The sequence below is a fragment of the Saccoglossus kowalevskii genome, chromosome 3 (assembly GCF_978046115.1).
Source record: "Saccoglossus kowalevskii chromosome 3, keSacKowa6.1, whole genome shotgun sequence".
Lineage (NCBI taxonomy): Eukaryota > Metazoa > Hemichordata > Enteropneusta > Harrimaniidae > Saccoglossus > Saccoglossus kowalevskii.
Genome location: NC_140643.1, coordinates 43,078,186 through 43,098,659, shown reverse-complemented (window position 1 = coordinate 43,098,659; position 20,474 = coordinate 43,078,186). Strand labels below are relative to the sequence as shown.

The window sequence follows — 20,474 nt, the reverse complement described above, 5'->3', positions numbered from 1 at the left end:
CTTCTTTCCTCTCAGTCTTCCTTCTTCTTACATTCAGTCTCCCCTCCTCTTACATTCACACTCTTTCTTCCTCCTACATTCACAATGTCTTCTTTCCTCTTACATTCACAGAGTCTTCCTTCCTCCTACATTCACACTCTTCTTTCTTCTCAGTCTTCCTTCTTCTTACATTCAGTCTTCCTTCCTCTTACATTCACAGAGTCTTCCTTTCTCCTACATTCACACTCTTCCTTCCTCCTACATTCGCAGTCTTCCTTCCTCTTACATTCACACTCTTCCTCTTACATTCACAGTCTTCCTTCCTTTTACATTCACAGTCTTCCTTCCTCTCAGTCTTCCTTCTTCTTACATTCACAGTCTTCCTTCCTCTTACATTCACACTCTTCCTTTCTCTCAGTCTTCCTTCTTCTTACATTCACAGTCTTCCTTCCTCTTTCTTTCACAGTCTCCTTCCTCTTACTTTCACAGTCGCTTTCTCCCTCTTGCATTCACAGAGTTTTTTCCTTTCTTCTACATTCACACTCTTCCTTCCTTCTACATTCACAGTCTTCCTTCCTCTTACATTCACACTCTTCCTTCCTCTTACATTCACAGAGTCTTCCTTCCTCCTACATTCACAAAGTCTTCCTTCCTCTTACATTCACAGAGTCTTCCTTCCTTTTACATTCACACAGTCTTCCTTCCTTTTACATTCACACTCTTCCTTCCTCCTACATTCACACTCTTCTTTCCTCTCAGTCTTCCTTCTTCTTACATTCAGTCTTCCTTTCTCCTACATTCACATAGTCTTCCTTTCTCCTACATTCACAGAGTCTTCCTTTCTCCTACATTCACACTCTTCCTTCCTCCTACATTCACAGTCTTCCTTCCTCTTTCTTTCACAGTCTTCCTTCCTCTTACTTTCACAGTCGCTTTCTCCCTCTTGCATTCACAGAGTTTTTTCCTTTCTTCTACATTCACACTCTTCCTTCCTTCTACATTCACAGTCTTCCTTCCTTTTACATTCACACTCTTCCTTCCTCTTACATTCACAGAGTCTTCCTTCCTCCTACATTCACAAAGTCTTCCTTCCTCTTACATTCACAGAGTCTTCCTTCCTTTTACATTCACACTCTTCCTTCCTCCTACATTCACACTCTTCTTTCCTCTCAGTCTTCCTTCTTCTTACATTCAGTCTTCCTTTCTCTTACATTCACAGAGTCTTCCTTTCTCCTACATTCACAGAGTCTTCCTTTCTCCTACATTCACACTCTTCCTTCCTCCTACATTCACAGTCTTCCTTCCTCTTACATTCACACTCTTCCTTCCTCTTACATTCACAGTCTTCCTTCCTCTTACATTCACATTCTTCTTTCCTCTTACATTCACACTCTTCTTTCCTCTTACATTCACAGTCTTCCTTCCTCTTACATTCACACTCTTCTTTCCTCTCAGTCTTCCTTCTTCTTACATTCACAGTCTCCCTTCCTCTTACATTCACACTCTTCCTTCCTCCTACATTCACAAAGTCTTCTTTCCTCTTACATTCACAGAGTCTTCCTTCCTCCTACATTCACACTCTTCTTTCTTCTCAGTCTTCCTTCTTCTTACATTCAGTCTTCCTTCCTCTTACATTCAGTCTTCCTTCCTCTTACATTCACAGTCTTCCTTTCTCCTACATTCACACTCTTCCTTCCTCCTACATTCGCAGTCTTCCTTCCTCTTACATTCACACTCTTCCTCTTACATTCACAGTCTTCCTTCCTCTCAGTCTTCCTTCTTCTTACATTCACAGTCTTCCTTCCTCTTACATTCACACTCTTCCTTTCTCTCAGTCTTCCTTCTTCTTACATTCACAGTCTTCCTTCCTCTTTCTTTCACAGTCTTCCTTCCTCTTACTTTCACAGTCGCTTTCTCCCTCTTGCATTCACAGAGTTTTTTCCTTTCTTCTACATTCACACTCTTCCTTCCTTCTACATTCACAGTCTTCCTTCCTCTTACATTCACACTCTTCCTTCCTCTTACATTCACAGAGTCTTCCTTCTTCTTACATTCAGTCTTCCTTTCTCTTACATTCACAGAGTCTTCCTTTCTCCTACATTCACAGAGTCTTCCTTTCTCCTACATTCACACTCTTCCTTCCTCCTACATTCACAGTCTTCCTTCCTCTTACATTCACACTCTTCCTTCCTCTTTCATTCACAGTCTTCCTTCCTCTTACATTCACATTCTTCCTTCCTCTCAGTCTTCCTTCTTCTTACATTCACAGTCTTCCTTCCTCTTACATTCACACTCTTCCTTCCTCCTGCATTCACAAAGTCTTCCTTTCTCTTACATTCACAGAGTCTTCCTTCCTCCTACATTCACACTCTTCCTTCCTCCTACATTCACACTCTTCTTTCCTCTCAGTCTTCCTTCTTCTTACATTCAGTCTTCCTTCCTCTTACATTCACACTCTTCCTTCCTCTTACATTCACACTCTTCCTTTCTCCTACATTCACACTCTTCCTTCCTCCTACATTCACAGTCTTCCTTCCTCTTACATTCACACTCTTCCTTCCTCTTACATTCACAGTCTTCCTTCCTCTTACATTCACAGTCTTCCTTCCTCTCAGTCTTCCTTCTTCTTACATTCACAGTCTTCCTTCCTCTTACATTCACACTCTTCCTTTCTCTCAGTCTTCCTTCTTCTTACATTCACAGTCTTCCTTCCTCTTACTTTCACAGTCACTTTCTCCCTTTTACATTCACAGAGTTTTTTCCTTTTTTCTACATTCACACTCTTCCTTCCTCCTACATTCACAGTCTTCCTTCCTCTTACATTCACACTCTTCCTTCCTCTTACATTCACAGTCTTCCTTCCTCTTACATTCACAGTCTTCCTTCCTCTTACATTCACAGTCTTCCTTCCTCTCAGTCTTCATTTCTCTTACATTCACACTCTTCCTTTATCTTACATTCACACTCTTCCTTTCTCTCAGTCTTCCCTTTTCTTACATTCACAGTCTTCCTTCTTCTTACATTCACAGTCTTCCTTCCTCTTACTTTCACAGTCGCTTTCTCCCTCTTACATTCACAGAGTTTTTCTTTGCTCTTACATTCACTATTTTCTTTCCTCTTACATTCACTATTTTCTTTCCTCTCGCATTCAGAGTCTTCCTTTATCTTACATAAACAGTCTTCCTACCACCTCTAGCATTCACTAAGTCTTACTGCCTCTTACATTCACAGAGTCTTTTCTCCTCTTACATTCACTGTCTTCCTTCCTCTTACATTCACAGTTTTCCTTCCTCTTACATTCACAGAATCTCTCCTGAGAAGTTATTTCTTCAGTTGGCTGTACAGCACAATGATTCTTCTATAGCTGATAGACTTGGAATTGTACTTGGTCTAGACATCAATACACTCTATGAAGCAGCTGCTAAACTCAGGCTTAAGAAAGGAGAGTTTATACAAGCCATGAAACTCTTCAGTCTCTCAAAGGTATGTCTGATAAAGTATGTACTGGCTCGGATTTGTGTTTTTTTTTAATTTATACAGTCAAGCACATAATATATATTGACCACCACTGGTACATGCAAGTCATAATGGACAATTATGTTCTGGTAAGTTACTTAAATTGACAGAATTGGAAGTAAAGTCGTTAGAGAGGTACTTAGTGAGGTAAATAGATATATGAGGAGGTATATACCTTGAACATCTGTTTTTTAACTTTATATATACATCACACATCACGTCACACTTATGCTCATTTATTAAAATGGCCAAATGGTACAGATTAGTATTGAAGAATTCGATTCAAACATCAGATATTATGTGACTTTGACGCACATTTTGTTTTTAAGGTTCGCTGTAATTGTAAATGAGCTGTTCATATAGGTGATTCTCTGTTGTCGTCCGTCTGTCGTCCATCTTTCAACAATTTTCGTTTTCTTGAAAACTACTAGCACAATCAGATTTGTTCATTTCATGACGATATCTTTAATTCTCTATTTTTGCCATTTTTGAATACTTCTTGAACAGTGTCAACCTGATTGCTTTGATATTTACTATTTTTTTGTGAACAATTTGTTCTCAACTTCACTACCACAATGTTCTTGAAGAACAACGAAGCTATTTAACTGTCTTGTCACTTGTTTCAGATCAGATTCAAAATGGCCTACTAATGGCCTTTTTGTTTTAATGAATGCAGATCTGGAGCCATACCTCGACATGTACTGACTGTTAATGTTCAAACTTTTATATTTCTTCAATTTAAGAACTCCTGGTGATTATGTAGTGCAATTTCTTGGTTCTTTTTTGTACACAGTGTGATAACATGAAGTGGATAGCTAGCTTTGCAAAGTATGGGAGAATGAAAGAGATTTTGACCCATCTTAAAGTTGTTCTTAGTAAACCAGCTGAACTACTACCAAACGAGAGAAAGGAACTCTCCAATCTAGTCTTACATTGCTATGTACAGCAAATAGTGGAAACCAAGGATAAAAATCTAGAAATGCAATTCAGGTAAGTATTTGAATTAAATTAAGTCTGCTAATAAAGTTGTTCCATTATTGAGGTCTGTGAATATTATGTGACATACATTATTTCATGCTATAAATATGTGTGAAATGTTTCATGCTATGAATATGTGTGAAATAGTTCATGCTATAAATATGTGTGAAATATTTCATGCCATGAATATGTGTGAAATGTTTCATGCTATGAATATGTGTGAAATATTTCATGTTATGAATATGTGTGAAATGTTTCATGCTATGAATATGTGTGAAACATTTCATGCTATAAATATGTGTGAAATATTTCATGCTATAAATATGTGTGAAATATTTCATGCTATTAATATGTGTGAAATATTTCATGCTATGAATATGTGTGAAAATTTCATGCTATGAATATTTGTGAAATATTTCATGCTATAAATATGTGTGAAATGTTTCATGCTATAAATATATGTGAAATATTTCATGCTATGAATATGTGAAATATTTCATGCTATGAATATGTGCGAAATATTTCATGCTATAAATATGTGGAATATTTCATGCTATAAATATGTGTGAAATATTTCATGCTATAAATATGTGTGAAATGTTTCATGCTATAAATATGTGTGAAATATTTCATGCTATGAATATGTGAAATATTTCATGCTATGAATATGTGCGAAATATTTCATGCTATAAATATGTGGAATATTTCATGCTATAAATATGTGTGAAATATTTCATGCTATAAATATGTGTGAAATGTTTCATGCTATAAATATGTGTGAAATGTTTCATGCTATAAATATGTGTGAAATGTTTCATGCTATAAATATGTGTGAAATGTTTCATGACTATATGCTATGAATACGTCTGCAATCTTCATAATATGAATATGTGTGAAATGTGCCATGCTATAAATATGTGTGAAATGTGAGAACTACTTGAGAATACCATCAAAACGGTAAAAACAATCACCAACATTTAGACTATTTAGTGATATGTTTAATTTCAGTATGTTGTCAGAGTAACCTAGCAATATTAGTATCTGTTCAAACGAAGTTATAATTTGGACTCTGGAGTCATATTTCAATACCCTGTGGACCAAATCTGTTCATTCTTTGCATGTACACATGCAGTGGTTTACTGATTCAATCCAAGATGGCCGATTGGCAGCCATCTGGTTTTTCTGAAATGTTGTATCATGGACACTGGTTTGTCATTTTCATTCAAATTTGTTATATATACATTGCACAATTTGTTTCACATACTATACTACTATATCTTCCAGACCATTTTCATTCATATTTGGCACATACATCATGCATGAAGGAGTCCACCAGTCTCCCTACCTCACATAACAATGTGTTACCTGCACAGTCTTCCTTCCTCTTACATTCACAGTCTTCCTTAGGATACATGTTCATGTCAGCTTGTTTCATAATCTGATCAAAAATGGTCAACTGGCATCCTTCTGGTTTTCTGGAATATGTGGTATCTTGGACAGGATTTGTTGTTGATAGAAATATTATATATGTTGAGATACATATCCATGATGATTTGTATTGTGTTCAAATCCAAAATGGCCAACTGGCAGACATCTTGTTTTTTCAAAATGTATCGCTGACATGTGTGACACGCTGACATGTATCGCTGACATAAGCTCCGCTGTTGACTTTGTCGAGCGGAGCTTATCATATGAGTGATTGTCCGTCGTCGTCATCCGTGTCAATGTTTTACTTTTTCGACTTCCTCTTGAAAACTACAAGCCTGAATGCTTTGATACTTGGTGTATATGTACCTTGGGTAGACCTCTCTTAGATTTTCATGATGATATCTTCAATTCTCTGATTTTGGTGAATATTTTTGACATTTTTGGTAAAAAGTGATATTTTCAACTTCTTGTTTAAAAGTGCAATTGCTTTGATATTACATATATAGGTACTACATGTGGACCTCTTTCAGATTTTTCATTTTGTAATGATATCTTTATTTCTCTAGTTTTGGTGAATATTTTTGTCATTTTTGGTAAAAAGTGATATTTTCCATTTCTTGTTGAAAACTGCAAGTCTGATTGTTTCGATACTATACATATTGTTCATTTTCTAATGATATCTTCTGTTCTTTAACTGAAATGTGCATGGCTAACAGCGGAGCTATCTCAGCCGAGAGGCTGCTTGTTTATCTTTAAATTATACATGTTCTGATACATATCCATGACAATTAGTTTCACAATCGGATCAAAGATAGTTGACTGCCTGCAATCTTGCTTTTTGACCATACTAATATAATATCTCTGTACATGAACCTGGACAAATGAAATTCAGTTTGGATACAAAAAATGCATGAATGGCATACATTGTGTATCCTGTTTAATTTCTGACCATATATTTTGGAAGAATCCTATTAACCCTGATACATCTAATTTCTATTGATACTAGACTAGTCAATTATTCACTATGCTTTTTGTCCATATTACTTAATTTTTGGCAAGAATAACATTCTCCCTAATTCTAATGGCGACTACTGGGGGTATGTTATTAACAATGACTTTTGTTTATTTGTTTTCGTAAGTCATGCAAACTTTGAATTTTACAGACAATTTTTGACTGACAGTTTTGACTACAAAGAGATGTTAGCATTGAATATCCTGGCCACCCATGGCATGTACGAATTGATGATGGATATGGCTAAGGTATGTGTAAAGATATTGACTGATGTGAGTTGATGATTGATATGGCTAAGGTATGTGTAAAGATATTGACTGATGTGAGTTGATGATTGATATGGCTAAGGTATGTGTAAAGATATTGACTGATGTGAGTTGATGATTGATATGGCTAAGGTATGTGTAAAGATATTGACTGATGTGAGTTGATGATTGATATGGCTAAGGTATGTGTAAAGATATTGACTGATGTGAGTTGATGATTGATATGGCTAAGGTATGTGTAAAGATATTGACTGATGTGAGTTGATGATTGATATGGTTAAGGTATGTGTAAAGATATTGACTGCTGTGAGTTGATGATTGATATGGCTAAGGTATGTGTAAAGATATTGACTGATGTGAGTTGATGATGGATATGGCTAAAGTATGTGTAAAGATATTGACTGATGTGAGTTGATGATTGATATGGTTAAGGTATGTGTAAAGATATTGACTGCTGTGAGTTGATGATTGATATGGCTAAGGTATGTGTAAAGATATTGACTGATGTGAATTGATGATTGATATGGCTAAGGTATGTGTAAGGATATTGACTGATGTGAGTTGATGATTGATATGGCTAAGGTATGTGTAAAGATATTGACTGATGTGAGTTGATGATTGATATGGCTAAGGTATGTGTAAAGATATTGACTGATGTGAGTTGATGATTGATATAGCTAAGGTATGTGTAAAGATATTGATTGATGTGAGTTGATGATTGATATGGTTAAGGTATGTGTAAAGATATTGACTGATGTGAGTTGATGATTGATATAGCTAAGGTATGTGTAAAGATATTGACTGATGTGAGTTGATGATTGATATGGTTAAGGTATGTGTAAAGATATTGACTGATGTGAGTTGATGATTGATATAGCTAAGGTATGTGTAAAGATATTGACTGATGTGAGTTGATGATTGATATGGCTAAGGTATGTGTAAAGATATTGACTGATGTGAGTTGATGATTGATATGGCTAAGGTATGTGTAAAGATATTGACTGATGTGAGTTGATGATTGATATGGCTAAGGTATGTGTAAAAATATTGACTGATGTGAGTTGATGATGGATATTTGTTTAGTAAAAAAATATTGATTATTAAAGAGACAATTACATGTATTGTATGTGGTATAATAATCTCATGGTGACCTTATTAAAAGTCTTCAAAATAATTTGAGTGAATTTTCAATATTATTTTTTGGCAAACAGATAGTTGCTGATAGCCTTATTTCTATTGTTTTTGACGACTTCCTCTTTATGTAATAGCAATAATTTATAAGATAGGAGTATGAGATTTTCATAATGGTGATATGCATTAACCCTGATTGTGCTTTGTGAGTGTTTTAAAGCAATCCTATGTCATGTGGATCAAACATAGTTTTGGTTTTACAAAATGAACTGTTTGATTGAGTAATAATAATATGTAGATATTGTTGATTGCAGGCACGTGGACGTATAATGGATGCCTTGGATATTATTTTACAAAAAGGAATGTTGGAAATAGACACTGATACTAGTACACAGTTAATGGCCCAGGGCTTTTCTGCTGTAATGTCATCTAGCGTCGGTGCATTATTGAGATGTATGTCATCATCAGATTTAGTACACCATCTTCTTTCCAAGGTATAAACTTATTTTTAGATGTCCTTACATAATTGAGATGCATGACATGTTTGTCTGTAGACTTGTATACAATGTCCATAAAATGCATTATATTATACCAGCTTTTCAAAATATCAAAGACGTCATTCAGGTTGATCAAGAGCATAATTTTAATTATGCAGGCCATGATAAAATACACCATATACCGTGGTTTTGATGTTTAGAAGTAGACTCTAACGTGGGTAGCATATATTAGATGTGAATCTGTATTTCTTATTATGTCAATAAATTTTGCTCAATCTACTTCACATGTATATGTTGTGGATTGTCAAAATCTTGTGGTATACCCAACTTAGGTGGTGGTTTATTGCTTTTAAATTTTCATGATTAGTTGATCAAATTAATTGTAACTAAAATTATTCCTCACATCAATTTACCATATTTTATCAGAGCTTTGGATTTCAGAGTTTAGAGGACACCCATTTTTAAGGAATCATTTTATAAGATTGTGTCATATTTTTTACAGGGCACAATGCAAACTACTTGAGCATTGAGACAATTGCCTTCAATGACTATGTGATGTTCATGCCCAGAAAATGGTTTGAGAATAGTTAAATTCAAGGCTCTTTATAATACTATTTGTGACACCTTTGTGCAATGCACACAAATTTTATGGGAATTTCTCTGTCTGTGTGTATGAATGTCTGTTTCACAGATATCTCAAGAACCGCTAGCCAGATTTCAGTACAAAGGTGCTTTGTATGGGATAATGCCAAACCTGATTAGTTTTGTATAAAAACTGTGATATTTTCGACTTCTTGTTGAAAACCGCAAGTCCAATTGCTTTGATATTACATATATAGGTACTACATGTGGACCTCTCTCAGATTTGTTCATTTCATGATGATATCTTTAATTCTCTAATTGTGATGAATATTTTTGTAATTTTTGGTAAAAAGTGATATTTTCGACTTCTTGTTGAAAACCGCAAGTCCAATTGCTTTGATATATTATACATATAGGTACTACATGTGGACCTCTCTCAGATTTGTTCATTTTCTAATGATATCTTCTGTTCTTTAATTGCCATGTGCATTGCTAACAGCGGAGCTATCTCAGCCGATAGGCTGCTTGTTTTTGGCTTTTCACTGAATTTTTAACATACATCTCCAATACTCTTTTTAGCTCCGCTGTCGACTTTGTCGAGCGGAGCTTATCATATGAGTGATTGTCCGTCGTCGTCCGTCGTCGTCGTCCGTCGTCGTCCGTCGTCCGTGTCAATGTTTTACTTTTTCGACTTCTTCTTGAAAACTACAAGCCTGAATGCTTTGATACTTGGTGTATATGTACCTTGGGTAGACCTCTCTCAGATTTGTTCATTTCATGATGATATCTTCAATTCTCTAATTTTGGTGAATATTTTTGTCATTTTTAGTAAAAAGTGATATTTTCGACTTCTTGTTGAAAACCGCAAGTGCAATTGCTTTGATATTACATATATAGGTACTACATGTGGACCTCTCTCAGATTTGTTCATTTTGTAATGATATCTTTAATTCTCTAATTTTGGTGAATATTTTTGTCATTTTTGGTAAAAAGTGATATTTTCGACTTCTTGTTGAAAACCGCAAGTCCAATTGCTTTGATATTTACATATATAGGTACTACATGTCGACCTCTCTCAGATTTGTTCATTTTGTAATGATATCTTCAATTCTCTAATTTTGGTGAATATTTTTGTAATTTTTGGTAAAAAGTGATATTTTCGACCTCTTGTTGAAAACCGCAAGTCCAATTGCTTTGATATTACATATATAGGTACTACATGTGGACCTCTCTCAGATTTGTTCATTTTGTAATGATATCTTTAATTCTCTAATTTTGGTGAATATTTTTGTAATTTTTGGTAAAAAGTGATATTTTCGACTTCTTGTTGAAAACCGCAAGTCCAATTGCTTTGATATTACATATATAGGTACTACATGTGGACCTCTCTCAGATTTGTTCATTTTGTAATGATATCTTTAATTCTCTAATTTCGGTGAATATTTTTGTAATTTTTGGTAAAAAGTGATATTTTCGACTTCTTGTTGAAAACCGCAAGTCCAATTGCTTTGATATTACATATATAGGTACCGGTACTACATGTGGACCTCTCTCAGATTTGTTCATTTCATGATGATATCTTTAATTCTCTAATTTTGATGAATATTTTTGTAATTTTTGGTAAAAAGTGATATTTTCGACTTCTTGTTGAAAACCGCAAGTCCAATTGCTTTGATATATTATACATATAGGTACTACATGTGGACCTCTCTCAGATTTGTTCATTTTCTAATGATATCTTCTGTTCTTTAATTGCCATGTGCATTGCTAACAGCGGAGCTATCTCAGCCGACAGGCTGCTTGTTTTATTTTAATATGATTTTTTTTCAATTTGTTTCCACAGCCTGAGTTCAGTGGCAAGTACATTTCTGCCATGAAAACATGCCTTAGAGACTTGGATATTGACACATTATTGAGAGTTGCTGAAGTGTTTGATCCGTCAAAACCAGGCATCAGATCACTTATACAGAAAGCTGCTAAGCAAAGTCGTAAACGGTGATTTGGGTTAATAGCTCCCTCTGTGGCGGGATTGATGTGTGATGCCCTCCAGCATTTTTAGCTCCGCTGTCGACTTTGTCGAGCGGAGCTTATCATATGAGTGATTGTCCGTCGTCGTCGTCCGTCGTCCGTGTCAATGTTTTACTTTTTCGACTTCTTCTTGAAAACTACAAGCCTGAATGCTTTGATACTTGGTGTATATGTACCTTGGGTAGACCTCTCTTAGGTTTGTTCATTTCATGTTGATATCTTCAATTCTCTAATGTTGGTGAATATTTTTGTCATTTTTGGTAAAAAGTGATATTTTCGACTTCTTGTTAAAAACCGCAAGTGCAAATGCTTTGATATTACATATATAGGTACTACATGTGGACCTCTCTCAGATTTGTTCATTTTGTAATGATATCTTTAATTCTCTAATTTTGGTGAATATTTTTGTCATTTTTGGTAAAAAGTGATATTTTCGACTTCTTGTTAAAAACCGCATGTCCAATTGCTTTGATACTACATATATAGGTACTACATGTGGACCTCTCTCAGATTTGTTCATTTCGTGATGATATCTTCAATTCTCTATTTTTGGTGAATATTTTTGTCATTTTTGGTAAAAAGTGATATTTTCGACTTCTTGTTAAAAACCGCAAGTCCGATTGCTTTGATATTACATATATAGGTACTACATGTGGACCTCTCTCAGATTTGTTCATTTTGTGATGATATCTTCAATTCTCTAATTTTGGTGAATATTTTTGTCATTTTTGGTAAAAAGTGATATTTTCGACTTCTTGTTAAAAACCGCAAGTTCGATTGCTTTGATATTACATTTATAAGTACTACATGTGGACCTCTCTCAGATTTGCTCATTTTGTAATGATATCTTCAATTCTCTAATTTTGGTGAATATTTTTGTAATTTTTGGTAAAAAGTGATATTTTCGACTTCTTGTTAAAAACCAATAGATCAATTGCTTTGATATTACATATATAGATACTACATGTAGACCTTTCGCAGATTTGTTCATTTTGTGATGATATCTTCAGTTCTCTAATTTTGGTGAATATTTTTGTCATTTTTGGTAAAAAGTGATACTTCTTGTTGAAAACTGTAAGTCCGGTTACTTTGATATTACATATATAGGTACTACATGTGGACCTCTCTCAGATTTGTTCATTTTGTAATGATATCTTTAATTCTCTAATTTTGGTGAATATTTTTGTCATTTTTGGTAAAAAGTGATATTTTCGACTTCTTGTTAAAAACTGTAAGTCCGATTGCTTTGATACTATTCATATTGTTCATTTTCTAATGATGTCTTCAGTTCTTTAATTGAAATGTGCATTGCTAACAGCGGAGCTATCTCAGCCGATAGGCTGCTTGTTTTAAAAAAATCTTTGATTTTAGTCCAAAACAGGGACTCCCTTTTCTGACTTGGAATCTGTCAGTCCACATGCCAGAGGTCATTTCACAAAAGACTTTGGACCAGTTTGGTTAAATACAATGACAAGATCTTAATGATGTTTATATGCGTGTAAATTTGTTCTTCACTCATGGTGGGTTGATGATGTACATCAATTTGTTTTTCACTCATGGTGAAACATAACTGGTGAAAAAAGCTATTGAAGGCAAGCATATTATAGTAAAGAAATGAAATATAGCTGGTGAAGACAAATTACAGGTTGCAGTTCAATTTTTATCAAAGATGGGAAATTTCTGTACGGCATTGTCGTCGTCATCGTTGTTGTCGTTGTTAATAATTGTTATTCTGTGCACAATAACGTCATAATTCTATTCCAAACTTTATCAAACTTGGACACCTTATTCATCAGTATAAAGTCTTCCCTGAGTATGAACAACAGATGTTCTGTATGAAAATATCATGTAAAAACTGATAAAATATGATAAAATATTTTTGTTTCTGCTTGACTGATCACTGGTGATACACATTCAAAGGTCACTGATCTCAGTGGAAATATGCATTGTTGTCTGTGTTCAATGAAGCAAATCATTTATCTTGTAATAATATCCTTGGTAATATATCTCCCAAATCCCATGGGAATACTTGACTGGGTTTCAAAACCAACTCATGGAGAGAGTTTTTGCATAGTCTGATACACATTTGCAAACCTTAAATTTTTACAGAAAACAAGATAAGCACTCCTATGAATTGGGTGCCAAACTTTGATCAAGTTCTGAAGCTAATAGAAAATCTGTGTAGTTCAAAGGTATCAAATCAAAAACAATACATACAAAATACATAAAAAGAAAAACATTGCATCCACATTTTGAAAAGAAAATTGTACTTAAAAATAGGTATTCTGTATTTGACAATCAGTTCATTCGACAAATTCACAGGAATTCGTTTCAGAATAATAGAGCTTTTATAATAATAATAATTTAAAAACATACTTGAAAAACAAAGATTGCAGTGTTTGAAGATGTAGACTCTCGGGGGCATAAGTACTGTTGACTTCTCTCTCCTCTGGACACCAACTAACAATTTAAGTTGATTTGCATTACAAAGCAGAGCTTGCAACATGTTAGAGGGTATTTTTTTTCACTTTTCAAATAATACAGTAGTCACACAATGAATATAATAAGGCAGTTCATATTTGTCTCAGTGAATCAATAATTTTTGACAGACACCTGTACAAAATACTTTGGCAAAAGCCAGCTAAGATTTTCTAGTATCTTGCATTATTTATGAATCTATTCACGTCTGGATGCATCACTTTTTTTCTGAGATGCAGCATTTGTTTTTGACTCCCATGTGCGAAGCACAAAATGGGAGTCTTTGCAGTTAGTGTGTCTGTATGTGTGTGTGTATGTGTGTATGTGTGTATGTGTGTGTGTGTGTGTCCGACTGTTCTACTGCTATCTCAAGAACCATACATCGGTTTTTGATGAAACTTGGTGCATAGATGCTCTGGGCCAATGCGCAGATTTGATTAGGTTTTGGTAAAAATCCATGCTCGTTAATTACCTAATTTGCATGATAATTAGCTAATTTTTAGCTGTTCTATGACTGTTCCACTGATATCTAAAGAACCACTCGTTGGATTTTGATGAAACTTGGTACATAGATGCTCTGAACATATGCGCAGATTTGATTAATTTTTGGTAAAAATCGGTGCATATTAATTACCTAATTTGCATTATAATTAGCTATTTTTTAGTGGTTCCATGACTGTTCCACTGATATCTAAACAACCACTCATTGGATTTTGATGAAACTTGGTACATAGATGCTCTGAACTAATGCTAGGTTTTGATTAGTTTTTGGTAATAATCCGTGGATACTAATTACCTAATTTGCATAATGATTAGTCAATTTTCGGTTTTTCCACTGATATCTCAAGTACTAATCATCACATTTCAATGAAACTTGGTACATAGATGTCATACGACACTGCACAGACCTGATAGTTTTTATGGTAATATCAGTACATATTAATTACCTAATTTGCATAATTAATTAATTTTCAGCATTTGATATAAGTAGTTAGCATTACATTTCAATGAAACTTGGTACTTACATACTCAAGGACTATGCAGAGATTGATTGTTTTCGATAAATATTTGTGCATATTAATCACCTAATTTACATAATTAGTTAATTTTCAGCTTTTCCACGGGTATCTCAAGTACTAATCATCGCATTTCAATGAAACTTGGTACATAGATCCTTTAGGACTATGCAGAGACCTGATTAGTTTTAGGGTAAATAATTGTGCATATTAATTACCTAATTTGCATAATTAATTTTCAGCTTTTCTACTGATATCTAAAGTACTAATCATCACATTTCAATGAATCTAGAATTATGCAGACCCAATTAGTTTCCGGTAAATATTTGTGCATATTAATCACCTAATTTGCATAATTAACCAACTTTCACACTGATATCTCAGGTACTATACATCACATATCAATGAATGTACATGGATGCTGTAGGACAATAGACAGACCTGAATAATTGTGGGTTAAAATCTGTACATATTAATTACCTAATTTGCATAATTAACCAATTTTAAGCTTTCACACTGATATCTAAAGTACCGTAAAACTCCAAAATTTCGACCGGTTTTAAATAATTGGTGTTAGATATGTGACGTGTTTTTAGAGTCAAAATTAAGGTGCATTTTCGGACGGTCGAATTTTTCAGAATAGAAATCAGCAAATGAAAAAATGGGGATGATAGACAGTGTGCTTCATTAGTTTTTAAAAAATGCAATGTCCGTCAATTGACGTAAACTTCCTCATGTTTCACGGTAAAAGCAAAGGTCGTGGCCGAGTTGTAACTCAAAATCTAAACAAAGTTATCAATCAGTGAGTATTATGACAAGCAAAACAAAACATCAAGACGCGGAGAAGAGGTCAGCACAAAACTAATAGGTCAAAAGACAAAGCTGTCTCGCACTACCTAGAAAAACTTGCGAATGTTCGAAGTACAGGTACCCATTGGACAAAAGATGCATGGAAGTTTAGCAAACTATCTCCCCGACCCAGTGCAATGTATCCGGTTAGAATCAAAGCTCACGTGTCCCTTATTTGAGGGACCAAATTCTGCCGTAAATTCGCCCTTGGATTAAAAAATAAAATGGGATTTAAGAAAATAAAATGGGACTTTTAAGGTGTATTTTGGCGTCATTTTTCGGACATTTCAATCAATCCTGCCGGCTAAAATAGAGTCTAAGTTTTACCATAGTCATTGACGTTTGTCTATTCAAGAGTACACGTGTATGATTTTTATCGTGACTAGCGTGAGCGGGTAAGCTTCCTTTCGAGAATGAACTGTTATCACTGTGAACAATGTTAAATTATTCTTCAGATGACCAGTTTATTTTTTAAAAACAACTAATTTTTTTATTTAAAAATAATCATGCCGTTTTCGCATCAAAATCCAAGCCAAAATATCGTACTACAACATCAATCTCTTCCGCATTGCGTTCAATAACATTAACATATTTAAATAAGCTATGGTAATTTGAACACGTTGGCATCATCCAGCTTTTTGATTGGTTAATTAGCGATTTGACCTATTTGACCTAAGAGAACATGGCGGATATCCTACAGCATCAAACGTTTATACGAGACCGGAATCATTCGCTTACGATGAAACTAAGTTGACTTTTATTTGTATTTCATAACCATTCAACAAATTTATTTTGTGTACATTATTATAATCACTACTGAGTACAGTAATAATCAACAATTCAGAAACGCAGCATGCCGAGATTTTTGTGTTCGTTTTTATTTGAAACTTCGTTTATTTAGAATATATTTTCGTTACCAATAAAATAAAAATCTCTCAGTCAATCAGAAACCCGGATTCATGCCTTCGAGGAAGGTCCCGTTTGAACGCTCACATCGTTTTTTTTTCGTTTGGGGGAAAACTAAAACTGGTCGCAATTTTCGAATAAGAATGAGTCGGCAATTTTTAGTGGAGTCGAAAATTTGGAGGTAAATAAAACACCGAAACCCGGCAAATAAATAGGCGGTCGAATTTTTAGAGGGGTCGAAATTTTGGAGTTTTCACGGTACTAATTATTCCATTTCAATGAAACTTAGTACAAAGATGCTCTAGGACAATGTACAAACCTAATTAGTTTGGGGTAAAAATCTGTTCATATTAATTCCCTAATAAGCATAATAATTCATAATTTTTTGTTTTAATCACATTTCAATTAAACTTGGAGACATAGATTTTCTGTTACATTGCGCAGACCTCATTAGTTTTACACTCAAATCTGGTCATATTAATTTTCTGATTTGCATAATTAGTTTTCAGCTAAGTAATTTCGAATTATATTTAATGTGTCTCCAATACTCTCAGCACATGGGAGTTCTTTCTAAGCTTTCTTTGATTATAATAAAAAATCCGAATAAATCTGAATAAAGCAGGAAATTATGTCCCTTAAAATAATTAAACAAATTAGGCATCAATGTTTTTGTAAGATATTTACATCTATCAAGGACATTCGGTAAACTGCTTTCCACTGTTGTTTCAACCACAAAACTTGTTTGTATTGAAAATCAATTATGACAATGCATATTCATATTGAAACAAACTATGATAAAGTGAATAATATTATGTAACAAAGGGCAAGGTCACCAGAGTTCAACTACGTTTTATCTTATGTTGGTCCCAATGTTTATTGTTTTTTTTCATTTCATAGAACTCTGTCTGGAAGCTCAATGGTTTCAATTGTAAGCATGGCAAGTGAATCACATTCTAATTCATTTGTAAGTTTAATATTTCAATTTACAATTTCAATTTCAACACAACTGTCAAAGATTACCATAGGCAACTAACTGTGGTGACGGATAACTAGTTGCCTGAAATACCATGATTTTTTTTTCAAGTGATGTTTGATTCATCTTGGCAATTACTGTAAAACCATTTATTTTCACTGGCATTTAGTTTCACTTTTTTGACCTTTTTAGCAATTTCACCAACTTGGCAGACGAACAATGAGTTATATTGTAATTCTACATGTTCATGTGGAATTGATTATAAGTGAATTTTAGCAAAAATAGGAAAATTTAAAACTAGCAAGTAATTAATGTATTTTATCATATATGTACACTTAAAAAACTTGTAAGGCAATGCAAGTGTTGCTTGGTTAATTACCTCATGAATTGCCAGTAAACTGGACTTTAGATTATGTCAAAATTCATGAATACAAAAAATATGCTTTCCTGGCTCGATCTCTTTTTCAACTTCCTTATTTTTTATGAAACTGAATTCATGATGTCATATATATTGATTATTCTTACTCCTTATTGCATACTGAGACTAGAAAAACAAGAAATACAAAGCCACTTTATCTAGGCAACACTCAGTGACACCTTTACCTCTTGCACTGCATTCAAAGTGAACAATACTTGTTATTAGTCCCCGTTTGGACGAAAAACGAGGACTTATGGATTGACCTTTGTGCATCTGTGTGTCTGTGCGTTCTTGCGTGCATGTATCCGCACCTGTATCTTAGACATGACTGGACCAATCACAATCAAACATTTGCACATCAATCTGATTCAAGATGGCCGAATGGTGGCCATTTTTGTGCTAAAAATCATTAAAATCAAGCTTTTATGGATGGATTTTGTTCAAACTTGGTACACATGTTGGGAATTATGGGACCTTGATGCACATCATTTTATTTGTCAGATCAGATTTATAATGGCCGACTGATTATGTTCAAATTTTATATATTCATTATACATCATGACATAGATATATTGGTTTGACTATCTGATTCAAAATGGTTAAATGGCAGCCATTTTTGTGCTAAAATATCATCAAAAATCAAGAATTTTTGGCATTCCAGAACTGGATATTGTCGTTTATAGATGGATTTTCTTCAAACTTGGTACATACATTAGAGATTATGGGTTCCTGATGCACGTCATTTGAGATCGGATTTAAAATGGCTGACTAGCAGCCATTTTTTTATAAATGAATGTGCTTCTTGAGCCATATCTCTGATATGCTTTGACTGACTTATGTTCAAATTTTATATATTTTTATATTTGTTCATTTTGTGATGATATCTTCAATTCCCTGATTTTGATGTTATAGATATGTTGATGTATTCGAAATGGCCAACTAGTGGCCATTTTGTTTTAATTAAAGCTGTTCCAGAGCAATATTTCTCAATATGGACAAGTACTCATTTGACGATCAGATACAAGATGTCAATCATTTTAATGTTAAAAAATCGTCATAATCAAGCATCATCTTCTGGATTCATACTTCTGACATGTTTGTGTTCCAACTATATTACTATAAACAAAATTATATATCTTAAATTTGATAACTAACAGGGACTGTGCCATGCATTGCTTGTTCTTATTTTATTTGTTACCAATCATAGTGACCCTGCCAGTATAGCATGATGCAGAATGTTGGTGCCTTGTAGAAAAAGAATGAATTAGAATCTAAATTTAATAGTCACAGTTTCAAATGTTTTATGAACAAATCAGTTGCAATGATTGTACCACTAAAAATATTACTTCATGCTTGGAGGATTTCTTAGAAGGGAACTCAGGCTAATTATCAGTTTCCTTTTGTTCATATCAACTCATTAGCCACCCACCCCCACTTCTCCAAATACTGTGTGTGAATGAAGCAATTTAGCTATTCACAATGTTATTTGTTGAGTGGGTCTTGTGAAAAACACGTATCATGCTACTTCATTTACAAAAGCCTTGTTATGTATGAAGTAAATGTCAACTGATCATTTAACAGGAATGCTTGATACCAAGACTGGAAACCATAGTAGAATTTTTCATTGAAGTATTACTGGTGTTAAATCACAAGAGATGTGAGTTAAGAAAAAATAATTTTAGGTAAGTTATGAATCTAAAAAAATAGTGAAAATAAGGACAAAAAACAATTATTTATATTCCATTTTCAACTTTTGTTAATCTTGTATTAAGTATGCTGGTATTTATTGAATGAAAATATTCAGATGTAAAAGTACTATGGGATTGTCATGTAATAACCTCTATGGGATTGTCATGTAATAACCTCTATGGGATTGTCATGTGATAACCTCTATGGGATTGTCATGTAATAACCTCTATGGGATTGTCATGTAATAACCTCTATGGGGTTGTCATGTAATAACCTCTATGGGGTTGTCATGTAATAACCTCTATGGGGTTGTCATGTAATAACCTCTATGGGGTTGTTATGTAATAACCTCTATGGGATTGTCATGTAATAACCTCTATGGGATTGTCATGTAATAACCTCTATGGGGTTGTCATGTAATAACCTCTATGGGGTTGTCATGTGATAACCTCTATGGGATTGTCATGTAATAACCTCTATGGGATTGTCATGTAATAACCTCTATGGGGTTCTCATGTAATAACCTCTATGGGGTTGTCATGTAATAACCTCTATGGGGTTGTCATGTAATAACCTCTATGGGGTTGTCCTGTGATAACCTCTATGGGATTGTCATGTGATAACCTCTATGGGATTGTCATGTAATAACCTCTATAGGGTTGTCATGTAATAACCTCTATGGGATTGTCATGTAATAACCTCTATGGGGTTGTCATGTAATAACCTCT

General features: G+C 34.1%; 1 protein-coding gene across 1 annotated transcript in view; it reads left to right on the top strand.

The window, feature by feature from the left end:
• Positions 1-20,474, top strand: part of LOC102801279 (uncharacterized) — a 56,411-nt gene that overhangs the window by 28,948 nt on the left and 6,989 nt on the right. The window contains exons 8-14 of the mRNA XM_085497520.1: positions 3,285-3,462; positions 4,289-4,485; positions 7,065-7,161; positions 8,625-8,804; positions 11,233-11,384; positions 17,564-17,630; positions 19,639-19,739. Coding sequence (XP_085353646.1) covers positions 3,285-3,462; positions 4,289-4,485; positions 7,065-7,161; positions 8,625-8,804; positions 11,233-11,384; positions 17,564-17,630; positions 19,639-19,739 — 972 coding nt within the window. The remainder of the gene's footprint in view (positions 1-3,284; positions 3,463-4,288; positions 4,486-7,064; positions 7,162-8,624; positions 8,805-11,232; positions 11,385-17,563; positions 17,631-19,638; positions 19,740-20,474) is intronic.